Source organism: Cyprinus carpio, chromosome B17 (genome assembly GCF_018340385.1).
Source record: "Cyprinus carpio isolate SPL01 chromosome B17, ASM1834038v1, whole genome shotgun sequence".
In the NCBI taxonomy this organism is placed as follows: Eukaryota; Metazoa; Chordata; class Actinopteri; order Cypriniformes; family Cyprinidae; genus Cyprinus; species Cyprinus carpio.
In genome coordinates this window covers 2,687,176-2,712,160 of record NC_056613.1, presented here as the reverse complement: position 1 = coordinate 2,712,160, position 24,985 = coordinate 2,687,176, and the positions used below count along the sequence as shown (strand labels likewise).

The window sequence follows — 24,985 nt, the reverse complement described above, 5'->3', positions numbered from 1 at the left end:
TAATTCAACGTGTTTCTTGCCATTATGTGTCACTCTGAGTGAAAATAGTTTTTACATCATTATTTTTCAGTGTTGTTGACCTCTGACGAGGTTCTTGCATCATATGAAATATTGTGACTAAGATCTATTGAGAACAGTTAGTTTCTGTTATTGCTAAACTTTTTCTTGTACTTTATACTCTTTTCTGTACTTTTAACATCTCATTTAGAAAGGGTTGTTCTTGAATTGGAAGCTTTTTTTTACTTCTCAGTTTGTGGTTCAAGGCAGAGATCCTGGTGTTTTGCTTGATGGTACTTTTGTTTGTTTTGTATCGTCGTGTATTTTTGAGGGCACTTGATTCAGTCCACCCACAACACCACTAGCTTACCATTAAAGTTCAACTGTTTAACCACGATCAAACAAAGAGGAGATGTGTTCATTTGGTGAGCCCTGGGGTTTGACTGATTCAGCATTCGTCTCGCACTGCGAGAGCTTTGCTGCGAATTTGGTTTTCTCTACAGAAATGCACATTGAGCATTTTTATTAGAAAATGAGAAATGAAGGGAAGCTGGCTGACAAGGATGTTATTAAGCTGCTCTTCAGGAAACAGCCATCAAAAATATCCTGGACTCGCCTCTAAAGCCAGCAGACAGTAAGTCTGAGGCCTCGCGTGTGGTTTCTCTGAGCTGATTTTGTGTGTTTGTGATGATTCGCTAAAGCTGAAAGCTAATATCCCTGCACAGAAGAGCAATATTCTCTCAGTATGAAGGGAAGCATAAATCTCATCAAAGTGAACTCTCCACTCACATTAGCTTTTCATCAGCTTCTCTGTTTCTCTAGCCAGCTCTCCACCTCAGAATACAGTGCCTACTTTATAGCCTCAGTCTTAAAATCGTAAAATATATGCTAATATAATAATATACATATTATTTTCTTGTAGAATATATTCTGAATATGTATGTGTATATAATATAGTAAAATATAAATACATAATAATAATAATAATGATTGTATTATTATTCATATTTTACTATTATATATCCTATATATGTATTTTATATTTTTTATGAATAATTGTATATTTTTCGTATTATTATTAATACTGCTAATAAAATATTTTTTATATTTAATTTTGAATAATAATAATAATAAGTATTATTAGTAATTGTATTATTATCATTTATATTTTACTATTATATATCATGTATGTATTTTTATATTTGTATGAATAATTGTATTTTGTTTTCTTATAATAATAATAATAATAATAAATATTTTGATCTTTAATATTGATGTCAATGTATTTTTATTTGTGTAAATCTTTTGAGTTATATTATCATTTATTAGTTTGAGTTATTGTTATTGTTATTAGATCATATGTATTTTTTATATTTGTGTTAGTAATTTTATATTTTTCTTCATCTTCTTCTTATTATTAATAATAATTATAATAATTATTACAATTGATTATTACTAATTTACTAATTACTATTTATTACTAATTATTATTTTAATAATTATATTTATATAATATATAATCATATTATGTAGTAGTTTTTATTTTGTAAGCATTTAAATAAGCATTAATAATAATAATATTTCTTCTTCTTCTTCTTTATTATTATTATTATTATTATTATTATTATTATTATTATTATTATTATTATTGTTGTTGTTGTTGTTGTTCAGCATTCCTGTACCTGAAACTGTTATTACATTATTGTAATCAATATTATCAATAATAATATATTAATAATTATAATAATATTTATTATTATTGTTATTTCTTCTTATTATAAAGAAATTGTAATTATTAATGTAGCATTGATGTCTTTTATCATATTGCTCCAGTGAAAGTGCTTGGTTGCTTAAAGGTGTTTGTGTAATATTTTCTTTGTTCTGTTGCTTTTGTTCTTGAACACGTCTGTGACTGAGGAGAGTTTTATGATTTGTCCTCCGAACGAGAAATTGCACTGGAACAGGAAAATAAAAAAGGGTTTTGGAAATGAAAGGAACTGTGAAGTGAGAGAAGAGGAAGATTAGAAAGGGATGGAGTGAAAGGAAAGGAAGTGAACGGACAGAGAGGAAGATGAATGGAGCGCAGCAGGGTAATTGAGATATCAATCTGCCCAGCGGTGCTGCTGCTGTTGAAGATGGGATTGGGATACGGAGACACTCATTAAATAAAGAGAAAGAGAAAGAGACGTTTATCTGACTGCAGTGTGATTCACATTGGCTTTAATTGAGCTTTGTTTAAAATGTGTGAGTGAGTCCATATTACACAGCCTACAAATTAAAGCTGCCTTTATGTTAAAATCACCCTAAAACTACACCCTAAGATGAACTTATATTTTTAATCTGTGCTTCTCCGATGACTTTTGACATGATTCAGTGCTGTAATAGAGATGATGTTAGATTGTGTTTGGTTTTCTTTATTCTCAGGGTGTCTGTGCTATTGAATGTTTTTGTGTCTGTGTGTTTGGAGGATCGTGGCGGGTGAGCTGGGCTCTTGTGTTGATGGAGACTCAGACTCTGAGCTGAATCAGTGCTTATTGATGGGGCAGAAACACTTGGGCAACCAACCTTAAATTGGCCACATGGGGAGGGAGGGGAAGGGCTGGACGCATCGACTGAAAAATCAATCTATTTCCTGATTGATGATGCGTATTGAATGCCAGCGGCAGCGTTCGCTGCTTCATTATTGGATGTGATGTTGCATCTGTCTAGTGTCTAAAGTACGTGACGTGTGAAGACAAAAGAAGCTTAATTGCTTTGTTTAGTTTTTTAATTAACGTCATGTAATGCTAGTCATCCAGAAGAGAGAGTATATGTGCAAGAGGTTTTTGGTGCTTTTAAAGTCAGAATTTCTTTTGTATTATACTATAAGATGTAAACCCAAATTCAATACAACCAAATGCAAATTTCATGTCAAGCTATTACAATAAAAAACAAAAAAAACTATAAATCAAGTCTAGTCATTATTCTCTTCATATAAGTGATTTATATTATATTATATTATATTATATTATATTATATTATATTATATTATATTATATTATATTATATTATATTATGCAAGTGATTAAAATCTAATCCAATTTAAATGATTTACAAATTTTTTAAATGTAATAATAAAGTGACTGTAGAAATATATTAGTTTAATATATTAATATCATATATTTATATATTTTTGCACATTATATATATTTTATATATTGATTTAACATACTTTATTATTTTAGTGATATATTTGAAAAAAAACTATAATATACATTTTATATATATATATATATATATATATATATATATATATATATATATATATATATATATATATATATATATATATATATATATATATAATATGAAAATGTATAAAATATTTATACAGCAGTTTAGCAGTCCATTATACACAAATTTTCTGAGTGTAAAATACTATGATTAGCCAATCAGATTTCTCAGCATTTTATATATATATATTATATATATATATATATATAATATATATATATATATATATATATATATATATATATATATATATATATATATATATATATATATAAAATAAATATATATTATCTGTGAAGTTAATATACAGATGCATCTGGAAACCATATAGACAGTATTGGACAGTTATAAAAAAAATCTACAGGTTGTCAGGAATTCGTGGGTCTGCTGGGATGTGAAGAGGTGGTGATGTGCTGCCAAAAGGACGTTGTGTAACCAGTAAAGCCAGGCCCTAGAAGATTTCTAAGTGCAACATCAAGGTGTCAGAGGCAGTGTGCTGGAAAAGACGAGCCCAGAGGAGCATCAGCGGTCAGATGGTAGAGAGAAGTCAGTGCTGATTCAGAGCTGAGGACGCGCCACCAGAAAGAGAAACTGCCTTGTTCCGACGTCACAGTGCCTGCTGCGTTCAGTACTAGATGAGAACAACAAGGGTTCTCTTTTAGGAAGAAACAGAATGATGTTATACAGTTGTAGGTGAGGTGAAGCTGAAATGAGATTGCAGGCATGTGGAACTGAAATGTTCATGATAATCTGTCTTTCCTTTTATTTCCCACATCTTTAGGGTCATTACGTCGATGCAACCAGAGATCTTCAGATTATTAAATAAAATAAAATCTATTGACTTTAGCGATCTCTGTTGCATTATATGGCAATGGTAACCATTCAAAAATGGGAAAAGCATTCTTGTGGTTTTTTTCGCCAAAGTTTGCATGCCTGTAACTCAAGAAGTATTAAAAACATCTTAATATCCTTTTAGATTAAAAAAAAAACTTTCCTTTTGGCGTCTTCATTTTTAAGGCCATATATGGATTGGTTCCAGATGTATGAAGATTTCAGTGAGGCTCCATGTGCACATTTTCAGTGGTCAAAAAACAAATGTGGGTCACTTTGCGTTGCCATTGTAATGTGCATCTTGTCAGTAAAGCCGGTTCTGTGATTAGTAGTAGATATCCATCATGTGCTTTCAGATGGAGCGGCATTTAATAAACAGATTATGAACACGATATTGTGTAGCTTATCAGTGATCTACGGCTCTGTGTATTAAATGCCCCTCCATCTGAAAGCATGTAAAGGAAATTTACTACTAATCACACTGACAAGATGTGCATTATAATGGCATACAATTTATCGTGCAGTCCTACTTTGAATACAGTTGATACTTTTTTTTTTTTAAAGAGGAATGTCTGAAGAACAAGTTTCATTGAAGCTAGAATGTATCTTGTTTTCAAAACAATTGCATTGAACATACCTGTCTGAGTGACATAAATATTCTCTTTTCCAAAGTGTGCATGCCTATAAATGAAGATATCTCAATATCATTTTAGATTCTGGTTCTTAAACTTTTCTTGGGTCATCATCATTTTTGAGGCCCTAAATGCTTCACTCTCAGATATATGAGGTTCTCAATGTGGCTCCATTTGCAAATCGTTGATTTTCAGCATTTTCTGGTTGACCAAATGTGGTCATTTCGCATGTGGCCAATACTTTTATGATCATTTTGCCGCTGTGTAATGTATGATTGCAAATTCCTTTTAAAGTCAACAAGAAAATAAAAAAAACTCATGTCCATGTTATTCTAAAGGAAATTCCTTTTTTAAATCTACTTTGATCTGCTGAGGTTTATCAGATGAGATTAATGCTAGATTTACTGGATTATACTCTTTCGTTCATTACAGCTGCTTCAGGTCAAGGTAAGGTTACTTGCAGGATTTGTTATGGTATAGATGTCTTCAGGTCATGCTTCGGTGGTGGAGCTCCAGGTCTCTGTGGAAACATCTGCAGGCAGGGAGGAACTGATTAAATCTTAATTAGGACTTTCACAATAGATGCACTTGTTGGCTCACTGTATATGGGTCAGTCGCTGAGAATTGAGGTCATTGTGTTTTCACTGGGACACTTTATTGACTTTATACAGCAGGTGAGAGTCTGAGATGTTTTCTTTGAGATGATAACAACTCCTGTAGACCAATGTGTGGCGGATCACAGATCGAGTCCATGGGAATTCCAGGTCACTCATCCATTGCTAATTAAAAAGCACAATCCTGGCTTCTTTGAATTAAACATGATCCTGTGGTTAGAAATATATGTTGGCATTTTTACTGGAGGAAGGTCCCTTTTTGTGTGACAAGGTAGATGAAATGTGATATTTTAGTTTCGTCTGCCTGTAGTGACTGAATCCAGTGATGTAGGAAAAACTCCAGCCATAATTGAAACACAAGCATATATTATGGGAGATGGTTGAAGTGTTTTTGTTTGTCAGCGTGTGGGTTTATCGTGTGACAGGAGCACATGGGTGACTGACAGTTGGCTACAAAGAGGCACGTCTGTTTAACCCCGTTTGTCTCTAGAGACCTGTCAAAATTCACTTAGCTGTCTGTCCTCGTTAGACGGGCCACACAGACGCCGTCTTGCTGCCCTGGAGGTCGTCACGGTCAAAACACATGCAGTGTCTTAAACACAGAGCTCGGCTTATTTACAGTCTGCTCAGTTTATACAGCGCAGAAGACGTGTCCGCTGGGAGCGTCATGCTTCGTTCATTTGTCACTATTAATGTCAATGTGAAATTAACTTAATGTAGGTTTCTGATACTATAGTGCACGATTGAACCATGCACGTCATTCCAAAGGGGGAAAAAGGTTTGTTTACATAATCTTTAGTCAAAATGCTCCACCTCCGTAATAACATTGCCGTCATAGTTAATTAATGTGCTTAAAGGAGTAGTTGACCCAAAAATGAAAATATGCTAAAAAAGGTACATACCCTCAGACAATCAAGGTGGAGATGAGTTTGTTTCTTTATGGGAAGAGATTTGGAGAAATGTAGCAGTACATCATTTGCTCACCAATGGATCTTCTGCAGTGAATGGGTGCCGTTAGAATGAGAATCCAAACAGCTATTAAAAACATCACAAAAATCCACAAGTAATCCACACCACTTCAATCCACCTGTTAATGTCTTGTGAATTGAAAAGCTGTGTCTTGTAAGAAAACAAACCAAGCCATTGCCTTTGGCTAAAATGTGAGTCCTCTATCCATGATATTGCTTTTTCCAGAGATGAAGTTATTTCATCTGAATCAGGAGTGTTATTATGGATTATGGACTATTATTTTGGCCAGAAGCAACAGTTTAAAATACCTTGATGATGGATTTTTTCTTAACAAACAGCTTTAGCCTTACAAGGCATTTAACTGATGGACTGGAGTGGTCTGGATAACTTGTGGATTATTGTGATGTTCTGACGGCACCCATTCACTGCGGAGTATCCATTTCTGAGCAAGTGATGTTTTCTCCAAATCTATTCTGATAAACAAACTCATACAGTGCTCACACCTTATATTTTTCCCTGCTGAATATCCTGTTTTAAATATGTCACATATGGAAGTGAAATGAGCTGCAGATATTTATATAATGAGTGAATTGCTTTAATCCATAACCAGCAACAAAACATAAAGATGCATTCGAAAAATGCAGTGGATTCACAAAATGGGTTCATTAATTATAATTAGTTGATGTATTTGGCACAGAAATGTTGACTGATGTAATTGTGTGAGAAGCTGGAACGTCAAAACATCTGGCAATCCTCTGAATCAGCCTTGATTTTTTAAGAGGGCAAAATTAAAGCCACATAATGCAAAACTAAATAAATAAGCTGAATGAAGAATGAATTTTCTGTGCACAGCTGCGGCCCGTTGGATGTGCTTTCAGCTATTCAGACGCAGAAGGTCATGCTGAGTTCACAATCACACAACATGACCAACATGGGGCTGTACGACCCCAAGAGAGCCAGATACCCAGTGTCTGGAAGCATCACGCTAGATTTTGAGTGATAGCTGTTATGGGCATGAGTCACATGTGTTCTCGCTTGACTGGATGACTGGAACAAACAACAAACAGAAAGTTATGCCCTGATGTGAATCGCTCGGTTCACCATGCGAGAGCTGTGTGACTCTGTGACTCTCACTAAAAGGGATGGATTCATTATAAATCCACTTATAATGCTAGACAAGGTTTCTTGTACCAAAAAAGTTTTTCGCTTTCTGCAACATGGAAAATTAAACAAGCTGTTTGTCTTGTAAAGACAAAATGAAATGGCATTTGCAACCCATTTTACCTTCATAATGTGAAAACTAGGAAAATTCAACAATGACACAAGGGATTCAGTTTTTATTTATTTTATTTTCAGTTATTTAATATTTAAAAAAAACTAACTTTAAAAAAAAACAAATTCAGCTAATTGTGAAAACAGCATTTCTCATTTTCAATTAGTTTAACTTGATGTACTAAAATAACAAAAGCTAAAATTAAAATAATTCTATAGAGATATTATACCAAATTACTAAATCTAAAACTAATTACTATTTCACAACATTAATAAAAACTATAGTGTCCTAATGATAACACTGGGCGGGCATATTTGAATGTTCTCATTATGATTTCTGAACATCCTGTTTTTGCAGCTTAATTTCTATAAGTAGTCTGATAATGAACATTATGTCTGCGTAGTAAATCAGAAGTGGCCTGTCAGTGGTGCAGAGTGCAGTTGTATGAACTGGTGCAGTATGAGTGAGTGAAATCCAGGGAAGACAGGCTCAGTTTCTCTGCCGGTGCATTGGTGCGCAAAAATGCCCTTTCTGGCACTGGCACCGCTATCACTGCGCCCTCTGGCATGTGCCCACCGTCCACAAATACACACAGACATGATGCAGATCTCCGACCGGCCATCTGCCACTGATCTAATGATGTCCAGAACCACAAACAGACTCCCAGCCACTTCCTCTCACAGTCTCACTGATCAATAGTGCTGTGAACGTGAATGTAATGTCTGTGAGGGATTGAGAGACCATGGGATGACACAACAAAACTAGATCACTCAGTATAATTAGTGAAGGTGTCATTGCAGACATCTGACAATGTTGCTGTTTCAGTTTTGCTTCACTGTTTTGTTTCAAGATTTGCTTTTTTTAGGATTTACTGGTATTGGTTACTGCTGTTAATAAGAATATTCCCTCTTTCAATTTAAGTCTGTGGGATTTTTTCCCTACAATATAATTAATTGTTCACCGGGTGAGATCACTTATAAAGAACAGCACACATTGAATGAATGAGGCACATGATTTGGAATGGTACTGTGAATATATACTGTGCTATTAGTAGTTTTGGTTATGCTTGTGTGAGGAGATAATGCTAATCGCTGATGTCAGTCCAGCATTCAGACCTCTTCTAATGGACAGTGATGTGACGCTGATGTCTGCTGCCATCTACTGGCGGTTAGAGCTCTGTGTGTGCAAGTTTGGTTAAGTCTTTTTGACCTGAAGTTGTTCACCAATTGTTTGGTTCCCTAATGGTTCAATCTCATTAAAACATGATTTAAAAAATGAAAAAACTTATTTGTTGTTCAGTACAAAGTTATTATGCATTCAATATTTTAATTGTTATATGTTTTATTATTATTATCACTATTTTATTAAGTATATGACTATGCAAAAAAATATTTTTTATGCAAAATGTAATTTCCTGTTGTTGTTTTTTATTTGCAAGTGAAATATGACATACATAATGTTTAATATTATTTTATATTATATTAATAAAATATTGAGTATGACATTTGAGTATGAAAAAATTAACTTTATCTTTATACAAAGTATAATTTCCTAATTTTTCTTTTTGATTTGCAAATAAAAATAATTATATTATTTATTATATTATATAATAAATATAATAATTAATCAATTATTATATTATATTATATTTAATTTTATATTAATAAAATATTGAGTATGATTTGGTCAAAAATAACTTTATCTTTATACAAAGTAGAATTTCCTATTTTTTCTTTTAAATTTGCAAGTAAAAATAATTATATTAATTATTATATTATATAATTATAATATAATTCATATAATTCATTCTTATATTATATTTTACTAGATTATATTATTATGTAATATAGTGTGTTATACTGTCCATGCTTTTACCATAATTAGCATTTTTTTCATAAAACATTATGAAAATATAATGCAAACATTTTTTAAAAGTCCTCAAAATAGGCTTGATTTTCTTCTTTGAAAATATAATTGAGCTTTGATTTTGGGATGTTGTATGAACCTGAAATTTATTTGTGAGATTCACCCTAATGACTGTCGTTCATCTCTCCATATCAAACTCCTGAATTAGATTTCCTCCCGTCAGCAGCGTATGGGCTGTATCTTTTTACCCATGCTGATAATAAGATAGGTCTGTTGAGCTTTTGTCAGTGTAATCTTATCTGCTTCTGCCCCATCAGCCTCGCAGTCGCACATTTTGAAAGCACATAGGAAGGAGTTTATTCAACTGTGGTGGCAGTATGTGCTCTGACTGTCCCACAGCTGGAGAGAGAGAGAGAGAGAGAGAGAGAGAGAGACAGAGAGAGAGAGAGGGAGGGTTTCGCAGCTCCACCCTGCAGTATAATTCATTTTATTTGCTCTCACCGCTTGCTGGCCGCTGTGTGATGGATGTGTGGGGGTCAGTCCTCCGTCAGAGCAGCATGTATTGTTCTCTGAGCTTCCAGGGAAAGTTTCAGCAGTCAAACTGAGCTTCAGACATGACGAGGACTGAGGAGCCACATGTTCGACTCGAAAACAGTGGTGAGTGTGACTTTTCAGTGTGGGGTTGCCTTTGTTCTCCAATGGAACTTGTAAATAGACATGTTCTAACTGTCATGATGCTTTAGATGAGTTATTAGACTTGAATGTGTGAATATGAATGTGTTGGATCTCTTCATTGATGCTGCTCGGATTTTCAGGTTAGCACATTTTAAATCTTTAAAGATCTGCAATTATATTTCTGCCTAAGCTTATGGCATTTATAGATTATTTTATAGATCATTTTATCTTTAGATTGTGTCTTGTTTTGGGTCCTTTATGTTTTTAAGAAATGTAAACATTAGACTAACATTAGAATGTTCAGTATTTGCATACAGAATTCCTATTGGTCTTCTTTCTTATATGTATTTGAATACTAAATTCCTGAACCAATGTTTTTTTTTTTTTTTACATGCATTTGGACAAGAATATGTTTCAATGTTTTTTTCCTCCTTGCATCTGCTCATTTCCAGCACTGACACATTTATAACATTTGTAACATACAACAGCTTGCCCCATCTTGACATTTGTGAAAAAATGAGAGACTTTTCCGAGAACGTCCCATGTGACAACTAACCCCATTCTGCTCTGTTTAATCTGAGAGTTCAAGCTTGTCTGGCTTTGATTATGGTTTAGGAGATGTTGTCATTCATTCGGTTGTTCTCTCTCAGATCCTGAACACCACAAACTGTGGGAACGTCCAACTTGTAAAACAAGATTGCAAAATGAGTCTTTTTTTAATACTGTAAATTAAACGTTTGGCCACTGACCTTCCAAAGTCAACATATTATTTGTTTTTCTCTGTTTTTGAGATGTCTGTTTGAACACGTTGACGGCAAAAATGTGTGTGTGTGTGTGTGTGTGTGTGTGTGTGTGTGTGTGTGTGTGTGTGTGTGTGTGTGTGTACACATATACATACACATTACAATAAATACTACCATGATATAAATTCCTTACTATTTAACATGCATATAATAAAATTGTAAACTGAATTTTTTTTAAAAAAAATTACATTTATATATCATTATATGTAGTATTTGTTGTAATGCCATCAAATCATGCAGTTTGCAATGATAATGAGAATTACAACTTAGAACGAGTGAGTGAATAATATGTAGGATTTAACATGTTGAAATGTAGGATGTGTGTGAACTAAAGACAGGAAGTGACTGAGAAACATACAGAAACAGATCAGAGCATATGTACTTGATTAAAGAAGCTCTTTGGTTTAAATGTTTCAGCACATTCAGGAATCCCGCAGGCAGAGCGAGAGAAACCCAAGAATTCCTCACACACTCGGAAAGGTCTCCAGCTGCACAGCATAGACATCGTTTAGAAACTTTCAAGACGTTTGCGCTCCACATTTGTGCGTGTGCTAATCAATGACAGTGATGCAGCTGAAATGTCTCCTGGAGAAGTCCTGCTTGTGTCATTTCCTGTTTCCCGGTGCCAGAACGTGTCCTGGCTGCTTTATGGCGTGTGTGTGTGTGTGTGTGTGTGTGTTTGTGTGTGTGTGTTTGTGTTTGTGTGTTTGTGTTTGTGTTTGTGTGTGTGTGTGTGTGTGAGTGCTGTGTTGTGTTTGTGTGTGTGTGTGTGTGTGTGTGTGTGTGTGTGTGTGTGTGTGTGTGTGCAGATTTAGGTTAGGTAATGATATGTGATTTAAACACTTGAGTTGATATTTGTTGACAAGTACATCAGGATCTCTAGTTTTGTTAAAAATGAATCAGAGGTGGAAATGTGTGCGCGTTAAGAAGTTGTGGATATTGGATTTTGAACATTTTCATAAAGAAAATCATACTTGTAAAAGTTGCTGCCAAGAAGCTTGGGTGTTCTGAATAGTACCAAGTGTTGCCATGTGGTTGCTAAGATGTCGTTTCTTACTGAAAGTCCATGTTTAATTGTCTATGTGACATTCTGGTGTATAGATATGACTTGTGTGTACGTCTGCACCTCATTTGATCATAATACCAGGCCAAAATAAGTGTGAATAAGAAACATCAGTTTCCTAGCAACTGCATAGCACTGTCCTAAAAACAATCTATCATTGTGATGACAAAAATCTGGTTTAGAAAATGTGTATATTCAATACAATCCCTTATGCTTCAGACAAAAGCATTGTTTTTTCATGCGCTAGAGTCTGCGTTGTTTGACTTTACATAGCATGTTGCTTCAGACTATAATGGAAAGAAAACATCCAAAATACACTTTTAAATGTTTACGTTATTGCATTTAATCTGTTAAACTAATTGAAATATAGATTTCAATTACAATCATTTTTGTCAAAATTAGTTTTTTCTCTTTCAACAAAGTTTACAGTTTGATTCTGAAGGGTTTACAGAGAGGTTTAGTCATATATTATTCACCTGAGTTTATAGAACATTTTATTCATAAAGGCACGGTGAAAATTAATTTTACCTAACTATCAACAAAAAAAATTACCAAATGAGCAATAAAAAAATTCAAAATACAAAAAATAAACAAGAACCTTAAACCATACATTATTCAGTCTTCAGATTTTCTGTTCTGAAAATATATGCAAATAAGTGCATATTTGATTAGATAATACCTTATTTGTATGTTTAAACATAACATTTCAGAAAGCTTGTAATTCAAACAATGTTTGGAATTCTTAATTTAATCAATCAACTGGGAAATTACTGTATGATGATGCATTTTTTTTTTTACTCTATTTACCTGGATCTTGCTGTAAAAAAGCCGTCCTCATGTAGCTGAAGTCTGAGTTTGGCAGTGGGCCTGTATGATATGTAATTAATGCGACAGCCACATTCCCCTCTGAGATATTGTCTCCCAGGAGCTGTTGAAAACTAATTGAGGTGAATGTGGCGTGACCCTGGGCTACTCTTACAGTCCTGCTGTCAGATATCCCGGGGAATTAGAGCCATTATAGCTGCTGTGATATTCCCCGTCATCCCATTCATCATGCCCAGGGTCCCTGGTTAATGAGGAGGTGCAGTCGACTCCCATTTGACCGGCTCCACAGAGAGGAGAAGATAAATGAGCTGCGTCACCCCGACACATGCTGAGACCCTCGAGCCGCTCAGACGCTCTCATTCTGTCTACAGTGGTGTGACATTGTACCTCATTTAAAACCCTGTTAACTAAAATGTCATGCTCATGTCCCGCTGGTGGCTTGAGAAGTTTGGTTGTAAGGTTGAATGAATTATTTGTACTGGTTGGTGCTTTTATGTTCTGATTTGCACTTATGTTATGAAGAATGAATTCATTTCTTGGTGATTGACATAAGTTCTTGGATTATGTAAGAGTGTTACATTTATTAATATTTAATAAATGTGTGTGTGTATAAATTAATTTATATTTATTTTATATATTATTAATTTACTATAATATATTTACTTTTAAATATTATATTATGTAAATAAATAAAATTACTAAAATTTTATATATAGATATATATATATATAATTTTAGTTATCATTAGTTATTTATAATTTTATATACATATGTATATGTATATGTATATATAATATTTAGTTATTTATATACATAATAATAAATATAGCAAAAAGATGAATAATTAAATAACATAATTTATGTAAAATTACTATAAATTAAATTATAACATTTATTTATTTATTTATTAAAATTTTTACAGGTTTTTCATTTTGGGTGAAATGTGACCAGGACATGTTCATAAACTTTGTGAGAGTTCTCTCTTTGGCCGTTTGTAGTTGATTTCCATGCATAATTCATATGTGGTTATGGTGAATTCATGCACACATACAGTACGTGTGGCTTCAATGCACGAATACTTCATAACTCTTTTTAATGGCTTGAAAATTGCTGTTTGCATGCAATGAAAGGGCCGCACATACAGTAGGAGACAGCAGGCAGATCATGTGACTGGACCATAATAAAGTGTTTATCACAGGCTGGCTGTGTTGGGCAGCTCAGATCAGCCTTTTCTCTTCAGCATCGCTGGTTTTCTTAACTGATGAAAAGTGGCCAGATTTCGCACAGCTTTGACTGGAGGGCATGTCACTTAACAAATGAATGGTTCTCTCTTCGAGGACAGTCGAGCTAGTCACAGAGAGCGTGACCACGAGACCCCTGTGCCTCTCGCGCTGGAGGAATGCGCATGTTTTCAGCCGGATGAAGGAAGCGTCTCACGAGTATAAGAATCTATTCTGTGCCTCTGATCTTCTCTGCTTCTGTCGATATTAAATGACAGCATTTTCTTGAAGACGACACTGCATTTTGAGCCATTTTTAGCAAATTGCAGTTTAGCTTTCTAACCCAAGACATGCTTGATTATTTGAAAAGAGATCGCCCATGTTTTTTCATAAATTTCTGGAGGACTGTGGGAAAAGAAATACAAACAGTAGGTCAGAGTTTCACAGCGGTTACTCTACTTTTAGATTGTGTCTGTGAGAACACAGAAACAAACCACAGCATGACTATAACTGAGCAGAATGAGTGTCTTAAACCGAGTGCTTAACAATAGATATGCGTGTCGTCAAGGTTCACTTGATGTTATTAGATGGGATTGTTTATGTATTGCAAGGTCTTATCATCCAGTAAATGCACATTTTCCTTTCAACCAGAAATTTACGTTGTTTAAAGGAATAGTTCACCCAAAAATTAAGATTTGCTGAAAATGTTCTCACCCACAGGACATCCTAGATGTAGATGAGGTTTTTTTTGTTTAGTTTTTTTATCAGAACAGATTTGAAATCTAGCATTTTATCACTTGCTCACCAAAGGATCCTCTTCAGTGAATGGGTGCCGTCAGAATGATAGTCCAAACAGCTGATAAAAACATCACAATAATCCTCACCACTCCAGTACATCAGTTAACATCATGTAAAGAAAAAAAAAAAAAATTTAAAAAAACAAAACCATCATTAACTTTCTTACAAAAAAACAAACAAAAAGCATTCTAATGTTCTTTTTAGGTAAACTTGAAGTACTAAAATAAATAAAACTGAAATAAAAATGAATAAAGGTATATAGACATATTAAAGAAAAAAACTAATTAAAAAAAAGTCAAAATTACTAATTAGGTGAAATTAAATTGAAAACAAAGTATAAAAACAAATTCAAAATAAAAAATAATAAAAACTATAATAGTATATCTCTGATAATAATATGCGAGTGTTGTTTGCAGCTGCTGTTGCTAGGTTGTTATGTTTGGTTGCCAGGGCATTTCTAAGCAGTTGCTAAGGTGATCTTTGTGGTTTTTAGCACATTGCTGTGTGGTTACTTCTAAGGAGTCCTTATTAGTGCATTGCTTTGTGGTTGCTAGGGGGTTGTTAGGGTATTCTGAGTCATGTAAAGTGGTTAAAATCAAGTGAATATCAAAAGTCTGTTCACATAGAGTAGTAACTGCATACATCTTTTTAATAAACTGCATGATTAAAGATACTGTAACCCTTTTCATTCAAGTGTGACTGATAATAATATTGGTGCTGGAAGCAGTGCTGATTAATGACTATTAAAGCTCATCTCATGCTCGTCTTATTTTAGTTGTTGTGTTTGTTTTTATAATGAATCTCCTTGTTGATGTCTTCCGAGGCTGTCTGGCTGTTGAATGGCCGTCTCTGAGGCTCATTGATGTGTGTAAATCTGAGCCAAGTCAGTCTTTGGAAGTGTCACTTCCTCCAGCACAGCGCAGCTCAGTCTGTGAATATTAATCAGCCTCAATAAGCTGCTCAGTGTCTGTGAACATCAGCCATCAACGCGCAGGTGCGCTCCCGGGATCCTTCAGGGGCTTCTGAACTCGAACAGAACAGTATTAAAAGCCAGTTATAAGTAGTTCTCGTTTCTCAGCTCTGTTCTGTTTTTAATGCGTTTCATTGACTGCTGTATATATCAGTGCTGGATCTCATGCTGTTTGATTCCAGTTGGCTGTGATTTCTATTTGGGCATGTGATTGTTGGACGGCAGGAGTGTTAAAGCCAGAAGACGTTCCAGATTGCTGTGCTTTCTCTTTAATATTTTACCCATGAGTGGTGCATTATGTTTTTCTCATCTGAAGACAGGATGAACAACATTTGGCTCTTGCTGTCCTTCTCGCTGTCTGTGAGGATGTGCCTTTAAAACGCAGTTTTATATTTGGAGCAGTAGATTATTATTTTGACTATGGATAGTGAAACAAACACTAATCAAGAAATTTGTGGGGATTTGAGCACACCTGACAGTTTTTCGCATGTATGGGCAGACCTCATGAATATCTTGGTAAGTTTGGGAATTTTTTATTTAGTGTCTTCCAGAAAGCGATTTTATTTTATTTTATTTTATTTTATTTTATTTTATTTTATTTTAATAATTTATTTATTTATTTATTCTTGTGATTATCAGTATTATTATGTGGATGTTTAATGTCTATTTATATAATTAAGTTCTCTTTAGCATGCATCCTACATCTTAAGCATTTTTGTTGTCTTTGTATAATATTTAGTGAAAGCATATGGATTTACTTTGTGTTTAATGTCACATTTGATATTGTTATTTAATTTTAAGCCTGGGAATGTGATACTTGATATCGGATGACAGTTTACATGAATAATGTAAAAATAAGACCAAGCAGCCTTGTAAATGTCAAGTGTGTTTTGTCTGTGCCATGGGTCATTTTACCAGCAATTCAAACTGAAGTCAACTGAGGGATTTTGTACTAGAAGTACATACGGTATAATTATTTAACATTGATGAAAATGCTCAATATTTATTTGTCTGCTTTAAAGCTGGTACTTATAATTTTGCTGAAATCCCGGCATCCCAAACCTTTCCCATCACTAGCTAAATGTATAGTGCATCATGCTTATATGGGTGACATAAAACTTCAGTGTGTTAAAAATATTTGAGGGGAATTTTTAGGAATTGAGCTTGCAGATATTGAGATGATGCTTTGCCCTCTGGGTCTCCAGTAAGTAAACAAGAGGTCACGTCTCTGTGTGTCATACAATACCAGGAAGACATGCTGAGGGAAAGCTGATTTCTCCTGACCAGCCAGAACATTTTAGGCCAGAACACCAATACACACCATAACCACATCCATGGAGGTTGATTAGAGTCTACCTGAAGTAGCTTCCAAAGGCCCAAACCTGCTCTTTCGAGTGTTGTTTGGACTGAGCTCTGCATACACGTCACAGTTTTCCGGTGATTTTAGAGGCAGTTTTCTCCTCACTTCTGTTTTCAGGCTGCAGATAATGGTTGTACTGTTTGTGTGTGTTGTAGGATGGCTCTCTGGGTAACATCGAGGATCTGGCCCAAGAGTATTCAGAGTATTACAGCACGTCCTACAGCGAAGTGTGTGACAGAATGGAGGAGTTACGCAAACGCAGAGTCACTCAAGAAGCAGAGACGGTACAAAAAACCTCACATGAGCCTCTATTTAAGGCGTATTGTATGTTTATTTTTCAATTGTCCACTTACGCTACTGTTAAGAAATTTGAGGTTGGTTAATGTTTTTGAAAGTCAACAAAGAGCAAGAAGTTCCACAATGAAAAGGAGGGTTAGATGTGTCATTTGGTTCGGCTAGATAACAGTAATCACAGAATAAGGGATGAAGAGTTTGTCATTTAATCTGCTGTATGACTTTGTTTCTCAGGGAAAGGCTGAATCAACAACATCCCTTCAGCTGCGGTTGGAAATCCAGGTGAGTAGTGAATCACGGTCAGCGGAGGGAATGACCCGTCCAGGAAGATGTGCTTTTATGGGAAAGACACCAATAGTGCCATTTTTATTTGTTGTCTATGTTTGTTATGAAGAGTCTAAAATGTCTTTATTTTTCCTCCCAGGAGTCACTGGGTCTGTCTAGCGCCGTGTCCACACCTGAGGTGGAGAGAAGGTATGTTGCTTTTTTAGTATTTCTCATCCAGTCTGTGCAAACTGCTCTTGTTCCAAGAACACGACTTAGGGACTTTCTAGTCACCAATGTTTAAGATTCCATTAGAACTGATCTGATAACCAGAATGGGATATTTTGAGTTCCTAGACGTACTTAAATGAGACACAGTAGGCCTGAGAGTTACTCAACTATGAAACGCATCCGGTCATCGAGACATTGGAGATGATGCATGTACTGTATTTCCTGTTGACCTCTTTACTCTTCATTTCTCTTTTTCCTTCCTTCCATTGTGTACCCAATGAGATATAATCTGAAATCGCCACCATCAGCATGATAATACACGTAATGCACGAGTCAATTTAATTTCATAATTCCCAATTTCTACTTATTCATGAAACAAAACAATATAAAACAAATTCTTGTGGATGAGCCAAGGTCAAAGCTATTGTGAAATAAAACAATAAAGTGGCAAAAGACCACATACAATTATTCTACCATAATTAAAAATGATAAAATTACTGTATTGCCTGTCAATGCCTCTTGCTTTTTTTCTTGCTTTTTTTTTCAATAAATAGCTTAAAATATAATTCCTAGTAATTAGAGTAGAAGAACATATACGCTATATACACTACTGCTCAAAAGTTTGGGATCACTATTTATTTTTAAAGAAATTAAAACTTTTATTAAGCGTGTATGCAACAGATTGATCAAAAGTGAGAGTAAAGACATTTATAATGTCACAAAGGATTTCTATTTCAAATAAATGCTGTTTTTTGAACTTAATTAAAAACCAAGAAAGAAATATATATCTTGGTTTCCACAAAAATATGAAGCAACACAACTGTCAACATTGTTAATATTATTATTATTATTATTATTTAATTTTTTTAATAGCAAATCAGCATATTAGATCATGTGACATTTCATCATGTGAAATTCAGCTTTGCATCACAGGAAAAAATTAAATTGTAAAATATATTCAAATAGAAAACAGTTATTTTAAATTGTAATAATTTTTCACATTATTACTGATTTTACTGTATTGTTGAGCAAAAGAATAAAAACATTATAAAATCTTGTTGATCCCAAACTTTTGAAAATTAGTATATACATATACCAACAAACAATGTTACTTTGTAAAAGGATCATATTTAATATCAGTGTTTATTTATAATATCATTGTTCTGAACATGCAGGGTTAAGACGCACTTGATTGCAGTTTTGCATATATCTGCCCTCACAAGGCTAAATGTTTGCATTGCTTCTGAGAGCTCAGGTGCATGCTAACATCAGCAGCATGCGTCAGCTGAGAGAAAGACAAATAAAGAGAGAGGGAGAGGAATTCACTGGCCGTGTGAGCGCTCTGTCGCTCTAAAACCCCTCCAGTGCGTGAAAAAGCCTCCATTGTTGCAGTGAGGTGTGGTGTGGCGGCCGACAGCAGCATGGGTCTTTATGTGCTCTGACAGACAGCTGAGTCGAATCCACTGCCCCGCAGTTAGCACACAGACACATTACTAGAAATCAGTGGATAGGTGCTGAAAATGAAGAGAATAATAAGAGAGAGCAAGTGAGATGAGACACAGTGATAACATTTTTAATGAAAACCCTTTTCCTGAATTTTCAATTTTCACTTGTTCCTTAATTTTTCCTTCAAGCAAACAAATAAACAAGTCCAGCTCTGAAGACGGATCTGGTTAGTACTGTATTGTGTGTTTGTTTGATTGATTGTATAAAAATGCGTAAAATCAGGGTTCACCCAGTCAGTTGGAGTATAAATTGTGATTTCAAGGTCTGGAAAAGTCAAGAGTGAATGTAGAATTTTCTAATGAACATTTTTGTAATATTTTAGTGGATAAACAGTGTTCTTTTGTAGATAGCCTACAAAATGATTTAGAAAATCTTCAGAATTCATGGTGATTCATTGGTCAACACCTAGTCATTATTTATTATGACTGTTTTCCACATCTCAACTTGATGATTTAAACACTTTTAACGCTGTTTTTGCTTTAGTATCTATTAAAAAAAAATTGAATTACATTACTTTACAAATGTTTGAGGTCGAAAGACTGCATTATATGATCAAAAATACAGTCAAATCTTGTAACTGTCTTCTATTTGAATATTAGGGATGTAACGATTAACCACGAGCTGGTTGAAAATCGATTCAAAAATGGGATGATTCAAATTGGTTAAGATGCTAATCAAATCATGATTCAATTAGGGGTAGGAGTTTATATAAATGTATGTCTGAGGGGAACTTACTGTCTTCAGAAAATTATATAGCATTTTTTTTCTTTTCAACCTTGCCTCTATAAAACACATAAAAAATTATAAAAGCACAGCTCCTCTTTTTACACAGCAAAAAAAAAAAAAACTCTAAAAGACACACCCTCTCAAAAAATTAAACTCTGCATCTCGTTCAGCTCGTCTGCTGTTTCTGTTTCATGCAGATTTTTTTTATGTATAGTTTCACAAAACTGAAGCCAAACCATTCCGTTTTTGCTTCAAAAAATAAAATAATAAATAATAAAAAAAACAACAAAGCAGTGGGTGCCTCTAATTTTAATTGGAAAGAGCGCAGACAAAGCCTTATTTTGTTTATATGAAGAGATTTATTAGGGCTCAAGCCCGAAGGGGCGAAGAGCCCTATTGTTTTCCTAAGGATTATTAGGGCCCGAGCCAATGGGCGCAGGGCCCTATTGATTCCCTAAGGATTATTATTATTATTTTTTTTATTTTTCTTTCCGACTAAACACACGGGTTTTTTGGGAGCCTTAACGTACTCAAAAACTCTTGAAAATTGGCACACACATTGGAACCTGCGGCCATCAGGACGGCGCAGAGGCTGGGACCCGGGTGTGGCACAGGGACTCTACAGCGCCCCCTGGAACAAATTCAGAAATCTTGAACCATAGCTCACACATACTTGCATGTATTTATATGAAACTCTGTACACTTATAGATCTCATTGAGCCGAACAACTTTCGCGCTCTATGTCATAGGCTCCGCCCAACAGGAAGTGAGTTATTCAAGGCTGTTTAAAAAAAGCATGCTCTGGAATTTGATATACTCCTCTGAGGACTTTCAACCGTTTCCCTCGAAACTCTGTGAACATGATGTCAAGACATTGGGGATGCAAAATTGCCAGGGGATTTTTGATATCTCGAACGGTTTGCCCGTGGCGAGGCGTTGAAATTAGGGCAAAAAATGAGAAACAGGAAATGTCTAATAACATCCACATACATCTCCTGAGTTTGATCCAACTTCATCGGAATTGTTTGTTGTATGATGCCGATCGCATATATGTTACTATTAGGAGTCAAAGTTATAGCGCCACCAACTGGCAGCAGGAAGTGTGTCATTTTCAAAATGCTTTGAATTCCGCATCTTATTTTTACTTGATTTGCTTGAAACTTCATCAGAATAATGACAAAACACGGCCAATGTAAATCTGTTGTGGGGATATTGATATCTAATATAATGTTGCCATGGCAACGTGTCAAAGTTGAATATTCTGTTCTAGTGATTTTGAGGCAATTAACATGCTCAGAATTACATGAAACTCAAAACACATATCAGTATTAATGATAGCTAGACACTGGCAAAAGCACTTAAAAGTGCGTGGAGGAGGCACTCTATAGCGCCACCTTTTGTCAAAAGTGGGGGGGGGGGTTAGTTTTGCTACAGACACCAAACTCGGTAAATATATTGTTTCTTATCAAGACGGACAACTTTCTAATTCACAGTCATCAGCTACGACCAACAGGAAGTCGGTTATTTTTGATTTGAATATGGATTTTTGGAAAAATATATAGTAGCTGGGAATTAATGTATACTGCTCAGAGGAAAAATTACACTATGCACACTAAACTTTTTCTACATGATGCCAAAACATTGAGGAACTTAAATTGCGAAGGAATTTTGGATAGCTTGAATGGTTTTGCCGTGGTGATTTTTTGAAATAACAATAAAAAGGGAAACAGTAATTGTCTTGTATTTTTAAATTGCAGCTTGCAAACACTTCAAAACCATTTTTTCATACAGAGAACATATCATTCTTAGGAAATATGCATAGTTTCACAAATTTACAACACTGTATGGATAACAGAAAATTAAAAAACTGTCAGACATCTGATCTCACTCTGAGGCCACTCTCTCTGTGTGAGAGAAGGGAGGGGCTGAGTGGCTGACTTTGTTGTTGGAGATTGAGTGTGTGAAGGGAGGGGGGGGTCTTCAGCTCACAGATGAAGACTAAGCTGTAATGCAGGAAAAAATATTTTTACAAATGCTTATAGGTCAATAAAATCATTAAAAATGCTTTTTTTCACAGAGTGCATAATAATTAGGCACATTGATATTCTGATGATATTTTTTTTTTTTTTTTTCAAGCACATTTTTACCAATTCCAAATCACATCAATCTTAATAAATACTATACATTTGTTATTTAATCATTTATGAGTGATATATAATCGTCCTTGAAGGCTGGAAGTGAAAAACTCCTTATATTCAGGAGTCCTGAATTATTAGGCATGTTTTCTTGCCATACATTGGTCATAGAGCTCATTGTAGCGGTGCCTCAGGTGTTTGAAATAGATTTGTTATACATTATACAGGTTCACACGTGCTCCGTCTGCAGTGTGTATACAGTATGTGTATGCAGTTCAGAAGCAGCACCGAGAGCGCGTTATTGTAACGCGAAAGCACATTAAAATAATTCGTGAGCGCCAATCCTTTCTGTTCTCACGCAGATGTCCTTTGCTTTGTCACAAAACCAGACACGCGTGCTCAGATACACGCTGCTCACGCCCGGAGAGAAATGCGCGCACTTAAATCGCGTCTCTTCTGCTCAAACTGTGTCCTGTGGACTCACAACTCTCTCTCTATGCTCATGCGCTAGATATTCTTTTCGCACCTTTCTATTTCTAACCTTTTCTGTTCACATCTTTTACCGTGTGCAGTGTGAACGCTCTGATCCATTAACATGGGCTCGGAAAAAAAAACGCATTACAGACAGAGTGTGTGAACCTGGAGTTACGTAGGCATATGCCCAGTGTATTCTGTTCTCGCGCTCCATTTAGGCACGCTTCATTCTGACCGGTTCACATAGCAACACCAAACGTGCAGTGTGTAATACCAATCATGGCCACCACCAGATGGCGTTATAGGATTACTTTTAAATAATTATTGTAGAAACGTGTATAGAGCATTTAAATCATTTATAAAAAAAATCTTTCAAAGAAACATAATATGTATTTTAAAAAGTTAATGAATTTTACTGGTAATATAGTTTTATATAATCATTTCACAAATGTTTATAGCTCATTAAAATGATTTTTAAAAATGGTTATAGATCATGAAAAGTGTTGGCAACAATTTATGATAAGCTCTCTTTGGTTTACATAAGTTAAAGCATTAACTAACATGAACTAACAATGAACAATCTATTTTTCAGATCATTTATTAATCTTTTTTATGCTAGTTAATCCTATCATTAAAAATATTAATGTTCATGTTATTTCACAGTACATAAACTAATCTTAAAATAAAACTGTAAATAAAAAATGTATTAGTAAATAATGTATTAAAATATTTTAACTAAGCTTTAATTAACATTTATATATATATATTCTCTTTTGGAAAAATGCATTTACCAAAAATAATCATTTTTTCTTTTATTCCATCTTCTATTCTGAAAAGTCTTGCAGAATTGACAAAAAAAAAATTATCTTCATGTTAATTCTTAATTCTTTTGCAGTTAGTTTTTTTTCTAAATCTAAATTGATGTTAGTTCACAGTGCATTAACTAATGTTAACAGATTATTATATTTTTTTAAATTTTAAGTTTTAAATATTAACTGACATTGACATGCTATATATTTATTGTTCATGTTCATTAATATAGTCAATGTTAACAACTGAAACCTTATTAAAAAGTGTTACTAAAGTTTTATATATTGTTCTTTGTGTGTGTCTTTCACAGTCTTGATGGTTTGGATTAACCCTTTAATTGCCAAATCCTTTAAAACCAGACTGCCAGAGAGTTACTGTAAATGCATGTGCCAGGTGGGCACAGTTTACCTGATGCCACCGGGCTGGCGTTTGCGCTGATGGCTTGAGCCCGCCATCGCTGCTTGCAGCTATATTTTTATTTGTGTTACTTATTTATTTGATTTGGGGCTTGTTTTTAAAATTACAATTAAGTTTTGTTATTTACATTAACATTATTAACATTTTGTCATTTAGCAGACGCTTTTATCCAAAGTGACTTACATATGAAGATAATAGAAGCAATCAAAACCACCAAAAAAGTAATGATATTCAAGTGCTACATTAGTATATTATTAAAGTGTTATATTTCAATTTCACAAAGAAACGTACAGCATTTTATCCAAGCAATAATAAAAGGTCGCATTTAATTTAATTTGTCTTAAATCGCATATGTTTTAAATTACATCCCTATTGAATATATCTTCAAATGTAATTTATTCCTGAATATACATGTCCAAACTTTTGACTCATATCCTAAATATCTCAAGTAATACTTCTTCAGACATTCATTGAGTTTAAAACTGTTTCTAACAGCAGGAAAATGGGACAGAAAGAAAAACAAATCGTTCTGGCAAAGCTTCCGCAAGGCACAGAAAGGGAGCGTTCGAGCAACACCGAAAGGTTCCTCACCCATTTCTAATCTCAATTCCATTTGATCTTTATAAAATACTGCTTTAAATAATACACATGACCTTTGACCTCTGGTTCACAGGAGAGGATCTGGGCTTCGTGGCCAGTGAAATCACGATGAGTGATGAAGAACGCATCCAGCTGATGATGATGGTGAAGGAGAAGATGATCACGGTGGAGGAGGCTCTGGCTCGGGTATGAAAGAGTTCACAACCTGTTTACTTCCCTAACGTGTTTCATTTCCGAGATGGGCAGTGGAGGACCAAGTCCACAAAACAAGTAGTTCAGTAAAAGTAGAGACACCCTAATAAAATATTACTCCAAAATAAGTACTCAGTCTCAAAAGTAGAAACATTCTTGATTATTAAA

At 34.5% G+C, this 24,985-nt stretch overlaps 1 protein-coding gene across 1 annotated transcript in view; it reads left to right on the top strand.

Moving 5' to 3' along the window:
• The window catches only part of LOC109075820 (SAM and SH3 domain-containing protein 1-like), an 81,046-nt gene that overhangs the window by 42,254 nt on the left and 13,807 nt on the right, over positions 1-24,985 (top strand). Inside the window, exons 2-7 of the mRNA XM_042743050.1 lie at positions 17,325-17,453; positions 17,698-17,745; positions 17,888-17,937; positions 19,592-19,629; positions 24,521-24,607; positions 24,699-24,811. Of these exons, the coding sequence (XP_042598984.1) occupies positions 17,325-17,453; positions 17,698-17,745; positions 17,888-17,937; positions 19,592-19,629; positions 24,521-24,607; positions 24,699-24,811 (465 nt within the window). The remainder of the gene's footprint in view (positions 1-17,324; positions 17,454-17,697; positions 17,746-17,887; positions 17,938-19,591; positions 19,630-24,520; positions 24,608-24,698; positions 24,812-24,985) is intronic.